The sequence below is a fragment of the Cyprinus carpio genome, chromosome B3 (assembly GCF_018340385.1).
Source record: "Cyprinus carpio isolate SPL01 chromosome B3, ASM1834038v1, whole genome shotgun sequence".
NCBI lineage: Eukaryota > Metazoa > Chordata > Actinopteri > Cypriniformes > Cyprinidae > Cyprinus > Cyprinus carpio.
In genome coordinates this window covers 24,667,850-24,685,294 of record NC_056599.1, presented here as the reverse complement: position 1 = coordinate 24,685,294, position 17,445 = coordinate 24,667,850, and the positions used below count along the sequence as shown (strand labels likewise).

Here is a 17,445-nt window from a genome sequence, read left to right as displayed (position 1 = left end):
ACGGAGAGCGCGCGAGTGGTAGTCAGTGGACCGTATCCACGTGGTGCCATGTAAATGACTGCATCTGTCACTCCACGCGCCTGTGCCACAGTCATCCTTGTGATCCTTCTCAAGTTCACACCATTGAGCCTGACTTTGGCTCAGGGGTTTAGTGTAAACAACTCGAAAGTGATGCACAAAATCCTACAGCTTTTCTGCACCACAAGTCGATCTAGTTAAGTGGCAAATGTTGAGCTATGCATTCGGCCTGAAAGTTATGTTCTGTAGAGTCACCTGTTTCTTTTACAGTATAAATATTTTAATGTATTCTGTTCATCTTAAATAAGATCCACACTGTATTAATAATATGTCATGCAATATAGATCAATGATTGTTGCAACGCCATCAGTCAATTAAAAACGAGCTAAAGAGGTGAAATAGCTGTCAAACATGACCACCACCCTCTTGAGATGACAGCAGAGGCTGTAAAAATAATACGCATTTACATAAAAAAGCTAAAATTAAGCATTCATATTATACATCTGACAGAGGGGCTTATTTGCCACAACTGTGAGAGTGATTATATTTACCAATTTAAATAAAAAATGTAAGAAAAGAATGTTATCAAAAAATATATAAAAGATTAACAATTATTTTAATAATTTATAGTTCTTAAATCATTTTATATCCATTTAAATTGTTTTCATCGATTATTTTAATAAATTACTGTATAAATTATGATATTATACATGCATGCATACAATTTAAAATGCCTAATTACGGTTACAAACCTGAAAGTGGGTTTTAACAACCACACTGTTTGTATTTTACTTTAATTTATAATTTGTAATTTATACAGTCATGGACCTTTGTGAATTTATAAACTACTTAAACTCACTGATATAAAAGACAGTATTTGTGTTCTACAGATTAAAAATATTGAAATAAAGATATTTTCTATATAGCACAAGTGTGTGTAGTATGAATAAATCCGGACATTCAACATTTGTCATGTTGTCATTATTTTGTGACCTACCAGCATCAATTGTGTCACTTCACTGTCTTTCACAAATCCTTTCTCCGTGGCCTCATGGGATAGTAAAGTGTCCATCAGATGCACACATCAAAATTTCGCCAGAAACAGTATACTTTATCTGTGGACTTTTTGCCTACTATTTTCTGAATACTATGAATTCGGACATACCATTCTTTGACCATACTGTTTTTCGCCTACTATATAGTAAGCAAGTAAGGGATTTTTAAGCATCTCACCAAAAATTCAATCATCTTCATCAAAATACTTTGAGTTAAAACAATCCACATCATCTCCTTTATTTTAAGCTAAAACAATAAACCCACTCCTGCATCCATATCTGTGCCATTATCTCCTCAGCCATCTTCTTTATCCTCTTACAGATCTGACAGATATACACTGCCATCGGATAGCATGTGAATACCCCTGTCATTAACCCCATTGTATTAAGTAGTCCGCTCTAACGGCGCCCTGCCTTTGATATGAAATGCAATCACAGTAGTCAATCTCATGCCTCTTAGCAGTCAATGCTGATAAGTTTAGCATGAGGCCTCTCCCGGACTTACCCCATCCCCGGCATGAGGTCGAGAACTTGAAAGGCATTAGTCGACTGCAAGGTCCTTGGCAACTGTGACATCTGACAACCCTATGACAAGAAAATATCTCCCTTTTTTTTTTCCTGGTGAGCAGCAGGAGGCTAGTGTAGATCAGTGTGATAGCAGTCACCGCTGCAAAATCCTGGTGACAGTCTACATAAATTGGGTTAGCAGCAGCCCCCACAGAGCTGCATCAGGCAGGGAGACTAAAGGACTTGTCATAGGTGACCTCTGTGTAACTACATCCCTGCTGCTTTGAAGTGCCGTGAGACATGATGTTTAATATGTATTCCATCCTGCCCTGACATTCCAATTTCTTAGCGCCTTGCAATGTTTATTAGGGTGTTTTTATGCATGCGGCCTTTTTATCATTTCATCATCAGCAGTGTCATCTGAACATTTCTCCTCCACCATAAGTGCCAAAATTATGAACTAATAGCCCTGGGATGTTTATTAGCTAACAGCCATCCTTCAAGCAAAACACATCATGTTTGGGGAGTATAGCATTTGAATTTTTTCAAATAGCTTTTTAGACCTCCAGTGAAATGGCACTTGACTGAAATGAAATGTAACAGCAGACTTGAATCTTTTTCATCTAAGAGACACCATAGAGCCCCACATTTTTACTTCATTTTTTTTCTTTCGGTGCTATTCCTCAAGCCGTGACGCTATTCCCTCATGCATTAAATACCCAACACATTACAAAATAGGCCACCTTGTAGGGCCCTGCTTGTTAACACACAGCATCCCACTTTAGGTGCAAATGAGAGCAAGGGGACAGGAGGAGGACAGAGGCTAAAGATGGACAGTTCCGTACAGTGGATTAGAGATTCCTCCTTGGCAACATTTATGGTTATTTATGAGCCTCCAACACAATATCAGTAATGGGTTACCGTTCATCCAGGTCTCCTCAGGCGCACCCCTATACGTTTACACAAATTAAAATTGGCAACATGCCATTTGTTTCCACAGCGCCTCTTGCTTCCAACCAGGTCACTAATGGGATTATTCAGTTCTCGTTCTTATGAGCACAAACAGTGTTGGAGACATCTGCGTGGTGTAAATTCGTTCCCTTATTTCCGCTTTCTCCTTGTATTTAATTTAATTTCTGACTGATTTGTTCCGTGCTGTGATTGACAGATGCCGGTACACAGTTATCACAGTCTTAGTATTTCACGGAAGACATGCAGGCGAGTTAGCTGCACATATACTGTAGCGCGTCAAGGACAACTCTTACGATAAGCTGATAGAATCTGGGCCGTAGGTAGCAGAGGCAGCCGCAGTCTCTATAAATTGCCATTATTGAATATGCTGTTCCTCATGCCTGTGCGATAAGAGTGCATTAAATGAGAGGGCTGCACAATGCCGAGGAGAACTGAAAGGAGACATTTCGATTTCATTTTCATCTGTTTAATTTGTTCCTATTACACATAACAGCTTTACCTTTGAGCTCGGGCCTCCGAATTGCTTAAGTAATAATTGTAACGTCGACACGTTGAACGATGACAAGGCAAAGCGGTCGAGGAGATCATTGGTCACGTATAGTATATCCAGGAATAAGCTAAGAGGATTTCTCTCTCACTCTGTAGCTCCTGGCGGGGGCCTGCCTCATCTCTTCATTGTCTGCGCGGCTGTTTAAATCTGCACAAATTATTTATCCGCCATTCCCGTAATTACCTCCTCCCTCTTTAAATAAGAGACACCGCTTGATCGCCAAATTGCCTGATGGTGACAATAACTCGTATTTGTCGGAAAAGTTCAGGGACTGTGGCTTTCCATTGTGGAATGAAAAAAAGAAGTCAATAGAGAGATTAGTGTGCACTGAGAAACTCAATATATATTCAAATATGAACAGCAATGCAATTCGGAGTTAGCCTTCTAGACTATTATCTTAGGATAATCTCATCAGATTCTGTTTATTGCTTTCATTTATTACTCTGCCGTCCTCCCCGATTCAGCTTGGGCTGTTTCATCATCTTATTTACTTAGAACAACTTTGAAGCACTTAACAGTTGCTTTCCTCAGGAGAACCAGTCAGGGCCTTGACGCCCGGAGCTGCGCCCTACCTCAGAGCCTAATTGAGGGAGATGAGTAATGGAAGTGACTCCTCTGCCTTGTGAGAGAGAAAATTCCATCTCGCCACTAATCCACGACAGACTCTCAAGTTCAAAATCGTGTGACTCACCGGCGGAGCCCCGGCAAGAATTAAGATGACAATCTATGGCAGATGAATGCTTATCTAATTGAACTGATACTTTATGATTTAAATTAATGAGGCGAGAGGCGGCGTGACAGAAGCGTGACGTTGTTGCTTTGTAGCCTCTACGTTCGCAGCCATGTAATTTTGTTAATACGCAGATTGCCGATACCAAAACTGTGAATACCTTTGGGATCACGCTGTAACCGCTGTCGGTATGATTGAAATGCAAGCGGGGCTTTCCTCTGTGCGCTGGGTGGCCTGTTTATGGGTATACCGATCGGTGGCCTGTCTTTGTAAGACAAAGGCAGCGTGATGAACGCTGTCAGGCACGTTTAGAGCTGCCATCTCGGTTTCGTCCTGCCTTCCACCACCTGTACCTAAAACAGGGATATGTTCTTTATTCTGGAGTGGGGCTATACAGAGCCTCATCCATCAACGTGGCAACACATGGTGCAGCACTGCTCATACCTTTACAGCCAAATCAATAAAACAATTCCAGCCATCTCCTTCACACTCCTGAGTTTCACAGTGATTATCTCGAGCAGCATTCATATTTCTTCCATTTGTGTATAAAATGCCTTGGGCATCAGGACGGAATGTTGAACATAATATTGATGGATGCAAGAGTCACTGACCTCTATTCCACCATGTTGTGGGTGCTGAGGGCTCGTTAGAGCTCGCTGAAGAAATCTCCTGCAATACAGGAATGGAGACTGATGAAGAGAGTGGGCTTTTGTGTCTGTCTTCAATGCGAGCGAATGACTGTCTTGAGGTCTCAACAGGCAATGGCACAGAAAATGAGAGAAGGAGAAAAAGAAAAAGAGAAAAGGAAAAAGAGAATGTGTTGGCAGTGGGCGGATGTGGGCCAGGCAGCAGATCAGTTAGTGCTTAAGGCTCCTGCAATCCGTTAGCATTCCTAATAATCTCAATGGAAGTACGCAATCTGAAATGCGCCAGGTTGGGAACACAGAACCGTACACGCCATGTGAACAATGACACACACAGTCCCAAACCCTTCACTACCCACTAACCTGGAGCTTATTTCCCAAAAGTACCATTATACAACTATGGTTGCAAGTTTCATCATTAGTTCAACGATTTTGTGTTTCCCCAAACCTATAGTTCTAACGAACTTTCTTAAACAGCATTGCAGTGTTATTTGGTGTTGCATGGTATGTTAAATGTTAAATAGTTGGAATTGCATCGGGATCGAGGCAAATCAACCATTTTTTTTTTAACTGATTGGTATCGGCCATCTCAAGCCCAATCCTTATTTTACATCTGCTGTCATGCCGGTGTCGTGCAGTAGGTGGCAGTATGCATCTTCTAGTTGATTTGCCAGCCACCATTAAAGGTGCACTAAGCGATTTTTGCCAAACAATGTTGATATTTGAAGTACCAAAACAAACATGCGCATACCCAGCAGGACCTCGCCCCTATTTTGATATCTCTGCCCCACACATATGTACACAAGCATGGCATAACAACTATCACGTAAACAAGCAAACAAAAAAAAAAGACAACACAGATGTGTGAAACAATGCAAAATCAACGTTACTCACCTATCAAAAAGAAACAACGCAACCCCGATATTTACGCGGGTCCTACCTCTTGCTTGATCGTAAAGCCCTTCCCACTCCTTGAGTTCTCTCCACCGCTGAAAAGCTGCGCCGATATTTACGCGGGTCCTACCTCTTGCTTGATCGTAACCCATCTTTTCAATGTTTTGTTCCTCCGATATTTTCCTCTTTTTATCTTCCAGTTCTCTCTATCTATAGTCAATCTGCTAATATTCATCCTGTACACTCAAATTGAGTACTCTCTTCTCGCTATCATTACAAGACACGCCCCCTTACTGCTGATTCGCTGCAAGTGTGTTTTGGGACATGGTCCGACACTGCACTCAAAAGCGTTTTTCAAAAATTGCTTAGTACACCTTTAAAAGGCAAAGAAGATACTGAAATGTGCATGTTCAGCCACCGTTAATAGCATAAGAAGAAGAATGTGCGTGTGAGACGCATGAGAACCAGTGAGATCTGTTCTAGCACATCACACGTTTGATTACACACTTTTGTAACAGTCACTCAGTTTTTTATCATTTACTTGTATCTGCCACCAGACCATCTGAGACGTCGTTGTTATAATGTGTTGGTATGAATTGTGTCTTGCTTTGGATTTGACTGACAAGACATGGCATAGTGACACCACAGGTTCATGCTTTCTAACCATATCTCCACTTTTTTAATCTTATGTTACAATTATTCTGCTTATTGTACATATAAAATGCAAGAAGTTTATATCAGTAGTCCTACAGGAATATTCATAATTGCGACCACACAGTCTGTTTACAATGTCTACCATAGTAACATGTTTTTTGCAGCACAATTTATATCTTTCATTCCATATTTATACAAATTTCAATATCTTTCAGTTTGTTGAGAAAATGAAAGTGCCATATTTGAAGAGTGGATCAAGGATTGAATCAAAAATCTATACGTAAAGCAAAACAATGAAGAACAAAATAGTAAAATGTCCCCTTGGAATTATAATGTTCTATCTGCATTCTGAGTAGTTTTGAGATTTTGAGCTTCAAAGTTTTTGCATTCCATTCGACTGTATAGATCCAACTTTTTTGTTTATTTAAATTTAAAGTCCCAGTTATTACTTAACAAAATCTCCAACATCACCACAACAATAACAACATAAACAAAAATTTTAAACAATAATCTTACATTAAGTTATTACTTAACAGAAGTTTTTACTTCTCCACCAGCATGACATCATTAACAACAGATTTATATTTTTGAACCAATGAGGTTTGAAAGATGCATGTGTGAAAAAATGACTATGGGTTCGGCAAACAGTCATGATCTAATTTATTTCTGCATCATACTATAATAAGCACCCCTAAACAGTCACATGTAAGAAAGCAATGAAAAGCTAATCCCTCAAAAACTTTTTAGCAGATGTATTGAAGTTGATGTACAGTATTACCAATGGCTTAAAGAATACATCTTACTGGTGAAAATGCATATATTAAATAGATGTCTCCGTAATCTATGTTTGCTATCAGGGCATTATCGTGATAGCAGTTAGCGCTATGCTAAGCTACTGATCAGGCTACTGATAAAAAACATAAGGTGTTATAGGACCTCGGTGAACTGTCACACCAATAACTGCAGAATCGGCTACTTCTGCCAAAGGAATTAAAAGAGCCTATTTCCTCCCATCTGCACATTCTGAACTCCATTAATTATTAACTAAAGAGTAACAATGCTCAGTTGTATGTCTGCATTTAATAGAAGTGACAACGTGATTCCGCAACAGAGGACTTTTGTTGGAAAATACCCCCGCAAATCAGAAAACTAATCAGGAGCTGATTATGTGACGTCGACATCATGTGTAAGCTTCCTGTCAGCCTTGGTGTTCTCCAATTAAAAGAGTTGATGACATTAACTCTTTTCACAAGATACAAGGACCCTGTGTATCAAGAAGCATCTCATGATCACAACGTATGGAAACCCCCGCAGCCCCACAGGAATCATTAATAATTAATGGACCTCAACACAAAGGATCCATATAGGATCCATCCCATGACTCTGCTTCCTGTTTGGGTGGGAAGTTTTCTACAAACTGAACTTTTCAATAAATGATCTCAAAAGGACAACCATTGAGAAATCTGAAGGTTTAATTATATTCACAAATAATATGTTTTATGTCTTATATATGTTTGATGTGTTCAAATGTAATCGGTGCAACTTTAATCAATGTTTTACTGGTTTTAGCAGATAGTGCTATTAAATGTGTGTAAGATATGGAAAGTTTAGTGTTGAACGAAAGCTCACGTTATTTGCTTAAACTTGGAGCTAATGAAATGTCCAAATTCTGTATTGGGTGCCTATTATGACACTTTATAAGGTATTCACCAAAGTTCCACAATGGAGTTCATCTCACATGACGATGCCACAGGATGCTTAATCAATGCACAAAGAGAAACAGTACGGGGGCATGTCTAAGTGCTGCAACAGCATCCCATTGGAAGATCGCGTCGTGGGATGGACCAAATCCTCATGGATAAAACCTCAATGCCTGAACTAATTCAGTGCACGCTTCCTTCTTCGCCATGGCTTGAACTACCTACTCCAACGCTGCTAGCGTTCTTGTCATCCAGAACTCAATACACTCCGTTGAAACTTCGTGACTGCCAAGAATCTTCGAAGTCTTGCAAACCGCGAAACTATCCGAAGGAATTCCGAAGCTCTACGTAACCAGGCAACCAACCAATCACCAGGAGGGTTTTCCCAAAAGACGTCATCCAAACGACAGATCTGCAACCAACCCGAGGCGTGGGGATTCCCTGAGACGAGGCAACAAGCGAATCTCCAACTCCGCTTTTCAGAGCAAATGCAAGTAAAACAAACAAACTTCATTCCTTGCTGAAATAAGTGCAGATTGATCTTAAGCAGTAACGATAAGACACATCTCTGCTTTTGTGATTTTCTTGGTGCGATCTAACGAATACCTTACTCCTGGGACTTCATTCAAATTCCGTTATCATCCTCTTCAGTAACTGTGTGTGTGTGTATGTACGTGTGTGTGTATGTATGTGTATGTCCATTAGGTTTTAAGATCCATGTAATAGAGTAGCTCAATAAATTCTTGTTTCATTTATAAAGAAGTATTGTCTTGTGTGGTGTATTTTAAGATTAAACTTTGCCCAGATCCTATGCTACCTAGCTAGTAGTTTATAAATTATCAATCTGTTTGTATTCTCATTAAGCCATGAAGTAATATAAACAGAATGGAAAGGATATACTGAATTTTACGTTCGCTGGATGAACCGTTGATGAAGTATAAACTAATTAAATTTGGAATCAGTTCAATTAAAGCAATTCGAATCTTTAGATTCGATTCTTCTCAAAATAAATGAGCTAATATTTCCTTACATAAATGGTGGAGAATTAAAGCGGGCAAATTTGACCTAAAAATACATAATACCAAGACATTTTGTGTTGTATTTGTTCTATTTTATCCGGAAGAATAGATCAAAGACAGAGAAACAGTTTGTTGTGCTACTGGGTACTTTTATAATGGCATGCCAGTGTGTGAATGAATGAAGCGAACTCGAGTTGTTGTTTGTTGTTTGAACTGCAGTAAAGCATTTGATTGTCCGCAGAGACAAAATAAGTCGCCTAAAGCGCACAAGAAAGAAGCGAGCGTGTTCCTCGTTTCCTTTCTTTTAAAATAAAGGCCTTCATAGTTCGATTTGTTTGTGCGAGTTCCACATCAAATTCGTCTATGTATCTCCACGGTTTGAGACATTAACCTAGCTAATTAATGTTCTTTTGCCAGTTAATTCACTAAAACTAGTGAACTTTGGAACGGCGGTGCTCAGAGAGAGTGTCCGAACATTATGTTAAGGGAGAATTGTGAAATCTTGATCAAGTAGAATTGTGGTTAAATCCATGTGTGTTTTTGTCTGTAGACTAAAACAAGTGCTGAGATCCGCCGAGATCTCAATAACGTATTTTATTAATTACAGTAAATCTGTAGATTAATCTACCTCACTCTAACGAGCTGAGATGGTTCAGCGCTAAAAGATAAAATCCAAATAGTGCTTTGTGGTTGTTAAGTGTGAGATGCGCCGTCATTTCACATAAAGCACATAAGCCGTGCATAAAACATGCCAGCTTAGGGCAGTATACATCGCCATAGTAACAGCCATAACCCGGAAGTTCCAAGAGACCTTTTCCAGGGTAATTTGAGACATTTGTACGCAAATAGCCTAGCATGACCTAAGCTAACTGAAGCTAACACCTTGACATTGAAGCATATGCAAAGCTAGTAGCCTTGAAGGCTAGCAGTTAGCACAGAGCATTTTTGTGGGCTTAAATACAGTGTGTTTTGCAGTGGTTGAAGTGTTGAAGTGACTTTACATCTGTTACATCTGAACTTTAACTCACCCTCACCTTATTCTTTCTCTCTTTTACATTTATTAATCTCTCTCTTCTCCTCCCATTGAAAAGAACGTTGACAAATGCAAACTTGATAAACGTTAGCTTGTTTACTCCTATCAGTTGAAACGCTGTTGTTTTGTTAATAATTAATGATGGTTCTCATCCTCATTACTTTAATGACACGCGATTAATTCACTTATAATTGCTCTTATAATCTAATGACAACAACATTAGAGATGTTAATCCTTGAACTGTCAATATTGCTCTGAAATTTTAATTTCTTCTGCAGTTAAGTAGGCTTTTGACTACCGTGTTTCAAGATACTTTTTGATTAATCTGAATTGCTCTTAGCAATTTTAAGGATAACAATTACATTTTAAACAGGAAATACTTTTTCTAAGTTGAAATTTGAACTTCATTTGCAATTAAGTTTTGGTTCTACCCGTTAGGCCTTCTTTTCTCTCTCCGTCAGTTATTTAATTAACTCAACCCAAATTTTCCTAGGTTTTCCCATTTGGCTTAAGCCTGTTAGTGGCAAACCCCCAAAAGAAAATTTAGGGTTTTCCTCAATACTTAGGTTAGTTAGTGTTACCCTGCTAACGCAGCAACACCAACCCCCTAAGTGTATCGACTCAACAGCGCCACCACCCTGTCATTTTTCCTAACATTGGGAGCAAAACTTTTCTTCTTCTCTCTCTCAGCTCTCTTTGACTACTGTTGCCGTTTTGGGTTTGTATCTGTGAGAATCATAAAAGCAGAGAACTTTAGAAACATTTAACAAAGTTTGTGAAACTTGAACACTTCGTTTCAAAATTGTCTGACTCTCACCCTACCTTCCCTTCTCACGCTGGAATCCTACCCAGCTAAGGCTAAAGTAGATCAACAAAGGAACTGATAGGCGTCCGCCATATATTGAACACGCAGCTAGAAACGCTCTGGTTGGTGTTTGGTTGTCAATCCTACTAGCTGAGAAACCAATACTGTCATTGCTATCATTTTTCTTCCGCCCCGGAGAAATTTTAATAGCAATCACAGTCCTGGTATTTAGAAATCCCAATTTCCAAAGCCCTGTCTAGAAGCATCCTTCTAAATCAAACGTAACATTTTTAATTGTACTCATTCTGTAACCAGAAAAGGTTATTTTGTGTTGTCTTTCTCTCTCATCTTACCAGTAGCTCTAATCTTTCCTTACAAAAAAAGAAAACCCTTTCTTTTATAGGAAAAGTGGAAGCAGCCAAATATTATTCTGTTCCTTGTTCTGTTTGTTACTCTTCTTTTCTCCCTCTGTTCTCTAGCTGTGCTACCTGTGTGTGCTTATTAATTTTCTCCACAGAGACTACAAATTAGAAGCACGCCCACCAGAGATTCACAGTCGATGAGAACTACACTCACCTGCCCATTACGCACTCAACATCAACCCACATTGCACATTTACACCTCTGTTTTGCCTTGTTCTGGTTTTGTTTTGTTTTCTCCTCTTCAAGGTCTGTGTCAGTCTAGGTTCTAGATCTCCCTCACCACGTCCAAACATGTCTCGCACAACAGACCCAGTTGGCCACTGGGAGGACCTGGAGACATGGCTAAGTGTTGCAACAGACAGCCTCCTACCTAAGGCTGCTGAAACACTGAAGCATCAGACACAGGACCAGCTGGATAACAACATAACAAGCCTCATGAGACAAGACCCAAGTCAGAGCTACAAACACAAAGAACTTGCCAAGATCACCAGCTCCTTAAGCCACACACTCATGGCCACCCTTAAGCTGAGCGACAGGCACGCCGCCCATCTCCAGCAGGAGCTAACACACGCACAACGATGCGTCGAACAGCTAGAACTGGAGGCTCAGGAACGACGGGAAGGACCTGATGAAGTGGAACAAGGCGCAGAGGAGGAGATCACCAGGCTAAGAGAGACACTAGTACCTACTACACAAGAAATGGAACAAGTCAAGACAGACTACGCTGATCTCTCCAACAAGCTACAGTATGCGGAACAGCTCCTTGAAAAGGCCAAGGCAGACTTCAGAGACAAGAATGGCAGAATTAAAGCCCTTGAAACTCACCTGGATGAGTCAAGAAACGAGATCAGCCGCCTAACACGACAGCTGGACTACATCAAAGAGGAGTCAGACAGCTTCAGAGAGGAACTCACACATGCCTACGAGCTGCGCTCTGAGCCTCCAAGGACACGACGGACACCAGTCTCACCCCTGCCAAGCAGGCCCGGGTCCCCTGTTCCTGGACTGACACATGATCAAAAGGGGGAGGGGGCAGTGCTGAAACACCCACCTGATCCCCTCGAAGAATTTTACATCACGACGAAGCTAAAAGAAACTGCTCCAGCCAGCCACAGATCATCGCGTGGCTTGGACCTCAAGGACCTAAACAAGCTCGCTAGGAACATTGGCAAATTTACCCCAAATGTGCCAGGCAGTCAAGAGATCAAAGGATATCTGCAAGATGTCGACTTTCATCTGGAAATGAGACCCAGTACCACCGACAAAGATAGACTTTATTTGATCCGAGCAACATCCAGCTCAGAGGTTCGCAGTTTCCTGGACCGACAGCCGGCCCACACAAAGACTGATTACAACCTGCTCAGAGAAGCCCTCATCAAAGAGTTTGCTGACCCTGAGTCGGAACAAGAACTAGTGGCTGCCCTGGAGATGAAACAAGGTGGTCAGGAATCTTCCCAATTGTTCTACAGCCGACTCAGACAAGCGTACTTCGGGACTCACAACGAACAGACATGGCGGAATACGTAAATGGATGCCTGATGTTTTGCCAGTTCCAACCGGCAAACCCAAAACCACCGAGCACCACTACAACGGAAAGGAATGACCTTCCCATGGTCGGACCTCCAAAAAGATTGGGTAGGACCCCTGCCACGGTCGACACGGGGAAACAAATACTTCCTCGCCGTGGTTTGCGAATTCACTAAGTGGGAAGAGTGTCTCCCAGCTCCAAACAATACAGCAGAAATGACAGCCTGCCTGTTAATGAACCACATCTTCTCAAGATTTGGACTGCCTTTAAGAGTCAACTCTGACCGAGGAACCCACTTCACTGCCGAAGTCATGCAGAAAGTATGGAAACTGCTGGGCATACAGGCCAAGCTTCATTTATGCCATCACCCAATTTCCTCAGGTCAGGTCAAACGACTCAACAGGACAGTGGCAAGCATGTTGAAGATTTATGTATTTTCCAATCAAAAGGATTTGGATGTTAAGCTTCCTCTGGTACTGATGGCCATCAGGGCCACCCCTCACCGGTCTACCAGAGTAGCCCTGTTCGAAATGATGACAGGACGGCAAATGACACTACGTTACACCTGCTGTACCAACCTGGTGACCTGAACCTCATCATCGCCTACACCATTCACCAGCACCTGGAAGAGTTGCATCAGCACCTAAGAGCGACTTTCGCCTTCGCGCAACAAAACCTCCAAAGAAGCGCGGAAGGTCAAAAGGCCTACTACGACCAAAAGGCCTCTCACCAGGAACTCAGTGTCAGAGACCAAGTGTGGTCCTACAGCTTCGCCCAACAAAGGCAGAATGCTCCCCATCGCCTGTCAAAGAAATTCCTTCCTCACTGGACAGGCCCCAACGAGATTGTGGACAAATTCTCACCTGTTGCCTATCGGATCAAAATCAGACAAGGGCGCAGCGAGCCAGTCCTTCGATGGGTCCATAAAACCCAGATAAAGAGGCACCAGGGCTCCAAACGACAGAAAAAGGGGGTGGATCAAACTGACTGACACAAACCAACAATCCCATGCTATACACCACACTAATGATAACTATCCTTTTAAGTCAACATATAGTTTGGTTTTACACAACACCTACACGCTCCTCCACAGCACTGCTAGGACCAACCCCTAGTGGAGAGGAGTTCTACACACATGTGACACTCGGTTTACATTCTTAACCTCAGTCAGTGTCCTTGTGTCTCTTTGTGTTTATCTTTTCTCTTTCTCTTTGTGTTTTTCCTTTTCTTCCCTGACTATAATTTCCTTTCCCTTCTAGTCCTCATCAGGAAACTCCCCTAACTCAACTCTAAATCCAGGTCTAGAAATTAGGATTGACTCCTGTTACCCAAAATTTTTTTTTTTGTAAATCATTGTCATCAAAAGCCATCATCATCTAAATTAAGGCAATCCAAGCCAACATTGTCGGAAAACGATGGCTAGTCAACACCTCAATGCATACAGCTACCGCCATCTATGATCAACACGACAAGGTCATGCACATTATCCTGCCTAGCCAAACTTTATGGATTAATGTCCCTAAGGGCTCGATCCTCCAGACTGCCGATCTAGCGTTGTATCACCTCACCGACGATGAGTATCAGGCTGAACTCGAAATCTCACCGTTCTTCAAACAGCATTCCTTCGTCCTTGAGTCCAGAATTGGAAGAAAGGATCAGGGAGGAAGGAACGCAACTTATTGATTTGACTCCTGTGAATACAGCCTTAGAAGCTATAGCTCGCCTTCTGCCCACTGGTGAGCCAATCATTCGGTCTTGGTCTGTCGCTGACACAGCGCTCCACATCTTTACTATCGTAGGATATATTGTGACTTTGATACTAGCCTTACTCCTGCACAAGCGAGTGAACGCCATACAAGAGTCTTTCAGTAAATGCACGTCTGGCGTCCTGCGCATTTACCGACGTGATAAAACTGACCAAGAACCCGAATTGGAGAATCCAATCAACTTGAGTGAGATTACACCCATAACGCTTCGTCGAACCACTGACGATTAGATCGATAGCAAACCCAATTGCAACTAATCCTAAACAACGCACCCCTAGGTCAGTTGAAGTGATCCTAACCCATCTATCCCAAGTTACCCAAGTCCTGCACCAGAATTCAGCAAGTCATGGAGATGTTGTTTGTGTCTTGTGTGTGCCTGTTCTCTCTGTCTCTTGTTCCAGTGCCCGTCGATGTTCGCACCAGGAACATCACCGCGCAAAAGGGGGACTGTAGGACCTCGGTGAACTGTCACACCAATAACTGCAGAATCGGCTACTTCTCCCCAAAGGAATTAAAAGAGCCTATTTCCTCCCATCTGCACATTCTGAACTCCATTAATTATTAACTAAAGAGTAACAATGCTCAGTTGTATGTCTGCATTTAATAGAAGTGACAACGTGATTCCGCAACAGAGGACTTTTGTTGGAAAATACCCCCGCAAATCAGAAAACTAATCAGGAGCTGATTATGTGACGTCAACATCATGTGTAAGCTTCCTGTCAGCCTTGTTGTTTTCCGATTAAAAGAGTTGACAACATTAACTCTTTTCACAAGATACAAGGACCCTGTGTATCAAGAAGCATCTCATGATCACAACGTATGGGAACCCCCCGCGGCCCCACAGGAATCATTAATAATTAATGGACCTCAACACAAAGGATCCATATAGGATCCATCCCATGACTCTGCTTCCTGCTTTGGTTGGGAAGTTTTCTACAAACTGAACTTTTCAATAAATGATCTCAAAAGGACAACCATTGAGAAATCTGAAGGTTTAATTATATTCACAAATAATAATGTTTTATGTCTTATATATGTTTGATGTGTTCAAATGTAATCGGTGCAACTTTAATCAATGTTTTACTGGTTTTAGCAGATAGTGCTATTAAATGTGTGTAAAAATATGGAAAGTGTTAGTGTTGAACGAAAGCTCACGTTATTTGCTTAAACTTGGAGCTAATGAAATGTCCAAATTCTGTATTGGGTGCATATTATGACACTTTATAAGGTATTCACCAAAGTTCCACAATGGAGTTCATCTCACATGACGATGCCACAGGATGCTTAATCAATGCACAAAGAGAAACAGTACGGGGCATGTCTAAGTGCTGCAACAGCATCCCATTGGAAGATCGCGTCGTGGGATGGACCAAATCCTCATGAATAAAACCTCAATGCCTGAACTAATTCAGTGCACGCTTCCTTCTTCGCCATGGCTTGAACTACCTACTCCAACGCTGCTAGCGTTCTTGTCATCAAGAACTCAATACACTCCGTTGAAACTTCGTGACTGCCAAGAATCTTCGAAGTCTTGCAAACCGCGAAACTATCCGAAGGAATTCCGAAGTTCTACGTAACCAGGCAACCAACCAATCACCAGGAGGGTTTTCCCAAAAGACGTCATCCAAACGACAGATCCGCAACCAACCCGAGGCGTGGGGATTCCCTGAGACGAGGCAACAAGCGAATCTCCAACTCCGCTTTTCAGCGCAAATGCAAGTAAAACAAACAAACTTCATTCCTTGCTGAAATAAGTGCAGATTGATCTTAAGCAGTAAAGATAAGACACATCTCTGCTTTTGTGATTTTCTTGGTGCGATCTAACGAATAACTTACTCCTGGGACTTCATTCAAATTCCGTTATCATCCTCTTCAGTAACTGTGTGTGTGTGTATGTACGTGTGTGTGTATGAATGTGTATGTCCATTAGGTTTTAGATCCATGTAATAGAGTAGCTCAATAAATTCTTGTTTTCATTTATAAAGAAGTATTTTCTTGTGTGGTGTATTTTAAGATTAAACTTTGCCCAGATCCTATGCTACCTAGCTAGTAGTTTATAAATTATCATTCTGTTTGTATTCTCATTAAGCCATGAAGTAATATAAACAGAATGGAAAGGATATACTGAATTTTACGTTCGCTGGACGAACCGTTGATGAAGTATAAACTAATTAAATTTGGAATCAGTTCAATTAAAGCAATTCGAATCTTTAGATTCGATTCTTCACAAAATAAAATATCTAATAAGTACAAACAATGTTATTGTGATGTCTTGCTAATCAAGAGCTTCTTTTTTTAAACTTTTGGCACTATGCTAGTGAACAAAGGCTAACTGAAAACACGAAGAAAGGGAAATGTTTAATTCGTTTAATATAACATATAATTCAAAAGACATGTTTTATGATTAAGAACACTGCAAGACAATTTTCCAGTCAGGCATTGAATAGTGTATACATAAATAAAACATTCACTCCACCAGTGAAGTGGAACAATAGATAGGATTGTGCAGATAAGATTTTGCACAGCAACATCATCTACCAGCAGTCGCTATAAGGGTGCATGCTAACCAGCCAAACAACAGCAAGCCGCTGCACCAAAGCCACCCTCGCCACATTATCCTGATCAATCCCTGATTTTGTTGCACCCACGCAGAGCTCTCATTATCTTCTACAGAGTTTATTACGTTTAATAGAATGGCCTGGCCCTGCTCTGATAACTTGTATTGGGAAGGTAAGTCAATTGAAACTGTGAGCTGTGCTTTGGAGAGGCAGGAAGAGAGAAGTGGGAACTTTAGGATGCCACAATGCAGCACTTGATAATTTAACACACAGCCCCCCTCCTCCTCCATGCCATTAAAATACGAGAGTTAGTAATAGTAAAGTAGGGGGACACGATATTACATTCTTAAATTATGTATAGTCTGTAATACATACACCGTGATAAACAACCTTCATGAAATATTTAACTGGCTCCCCTCCGATCCTCTCTCATTCTCTCCATTCATATGACTTTCCTCTTTAATAGTGCGGCGGCAGCCACATAATAACCTTTGTCGTCGGAAACATGCTGCGCTGTGCGTTCGCCGCAGAAAAGAAGGGAAAATAGGAAGGGGAAAAAATGTGGTGCTAAATGTTTGCTTCAAAATTCA

At 41.2% G+C, this 17,445-nt stretch overlaps 1 protein-coding gene across 1 annotated transcript; it reads left to right on the top strand.

The window, feature by feature from the left end:
- The first annotated feature begins 9,199 nt into the window (after window positions 1-9,199).
- LOC109107485 lies at window positions 9,200-14,158 on the top strand. Its single transcript, XM_042720370.1, has one exon. The coding sequence runs from the start codon at window positions 11,295-11,297 to the stop codon at window positions 12,528-12,530; it is 1,236 nt and encodes a 411-aa protein (XP_042576304.1). The 5' UTR covers window positions 9,200-11,294; the 3' UTR covers window positions 12,531-14,158.
- Window positions 14,159-17,445: the final 3,287 nt, after the last annotated feature.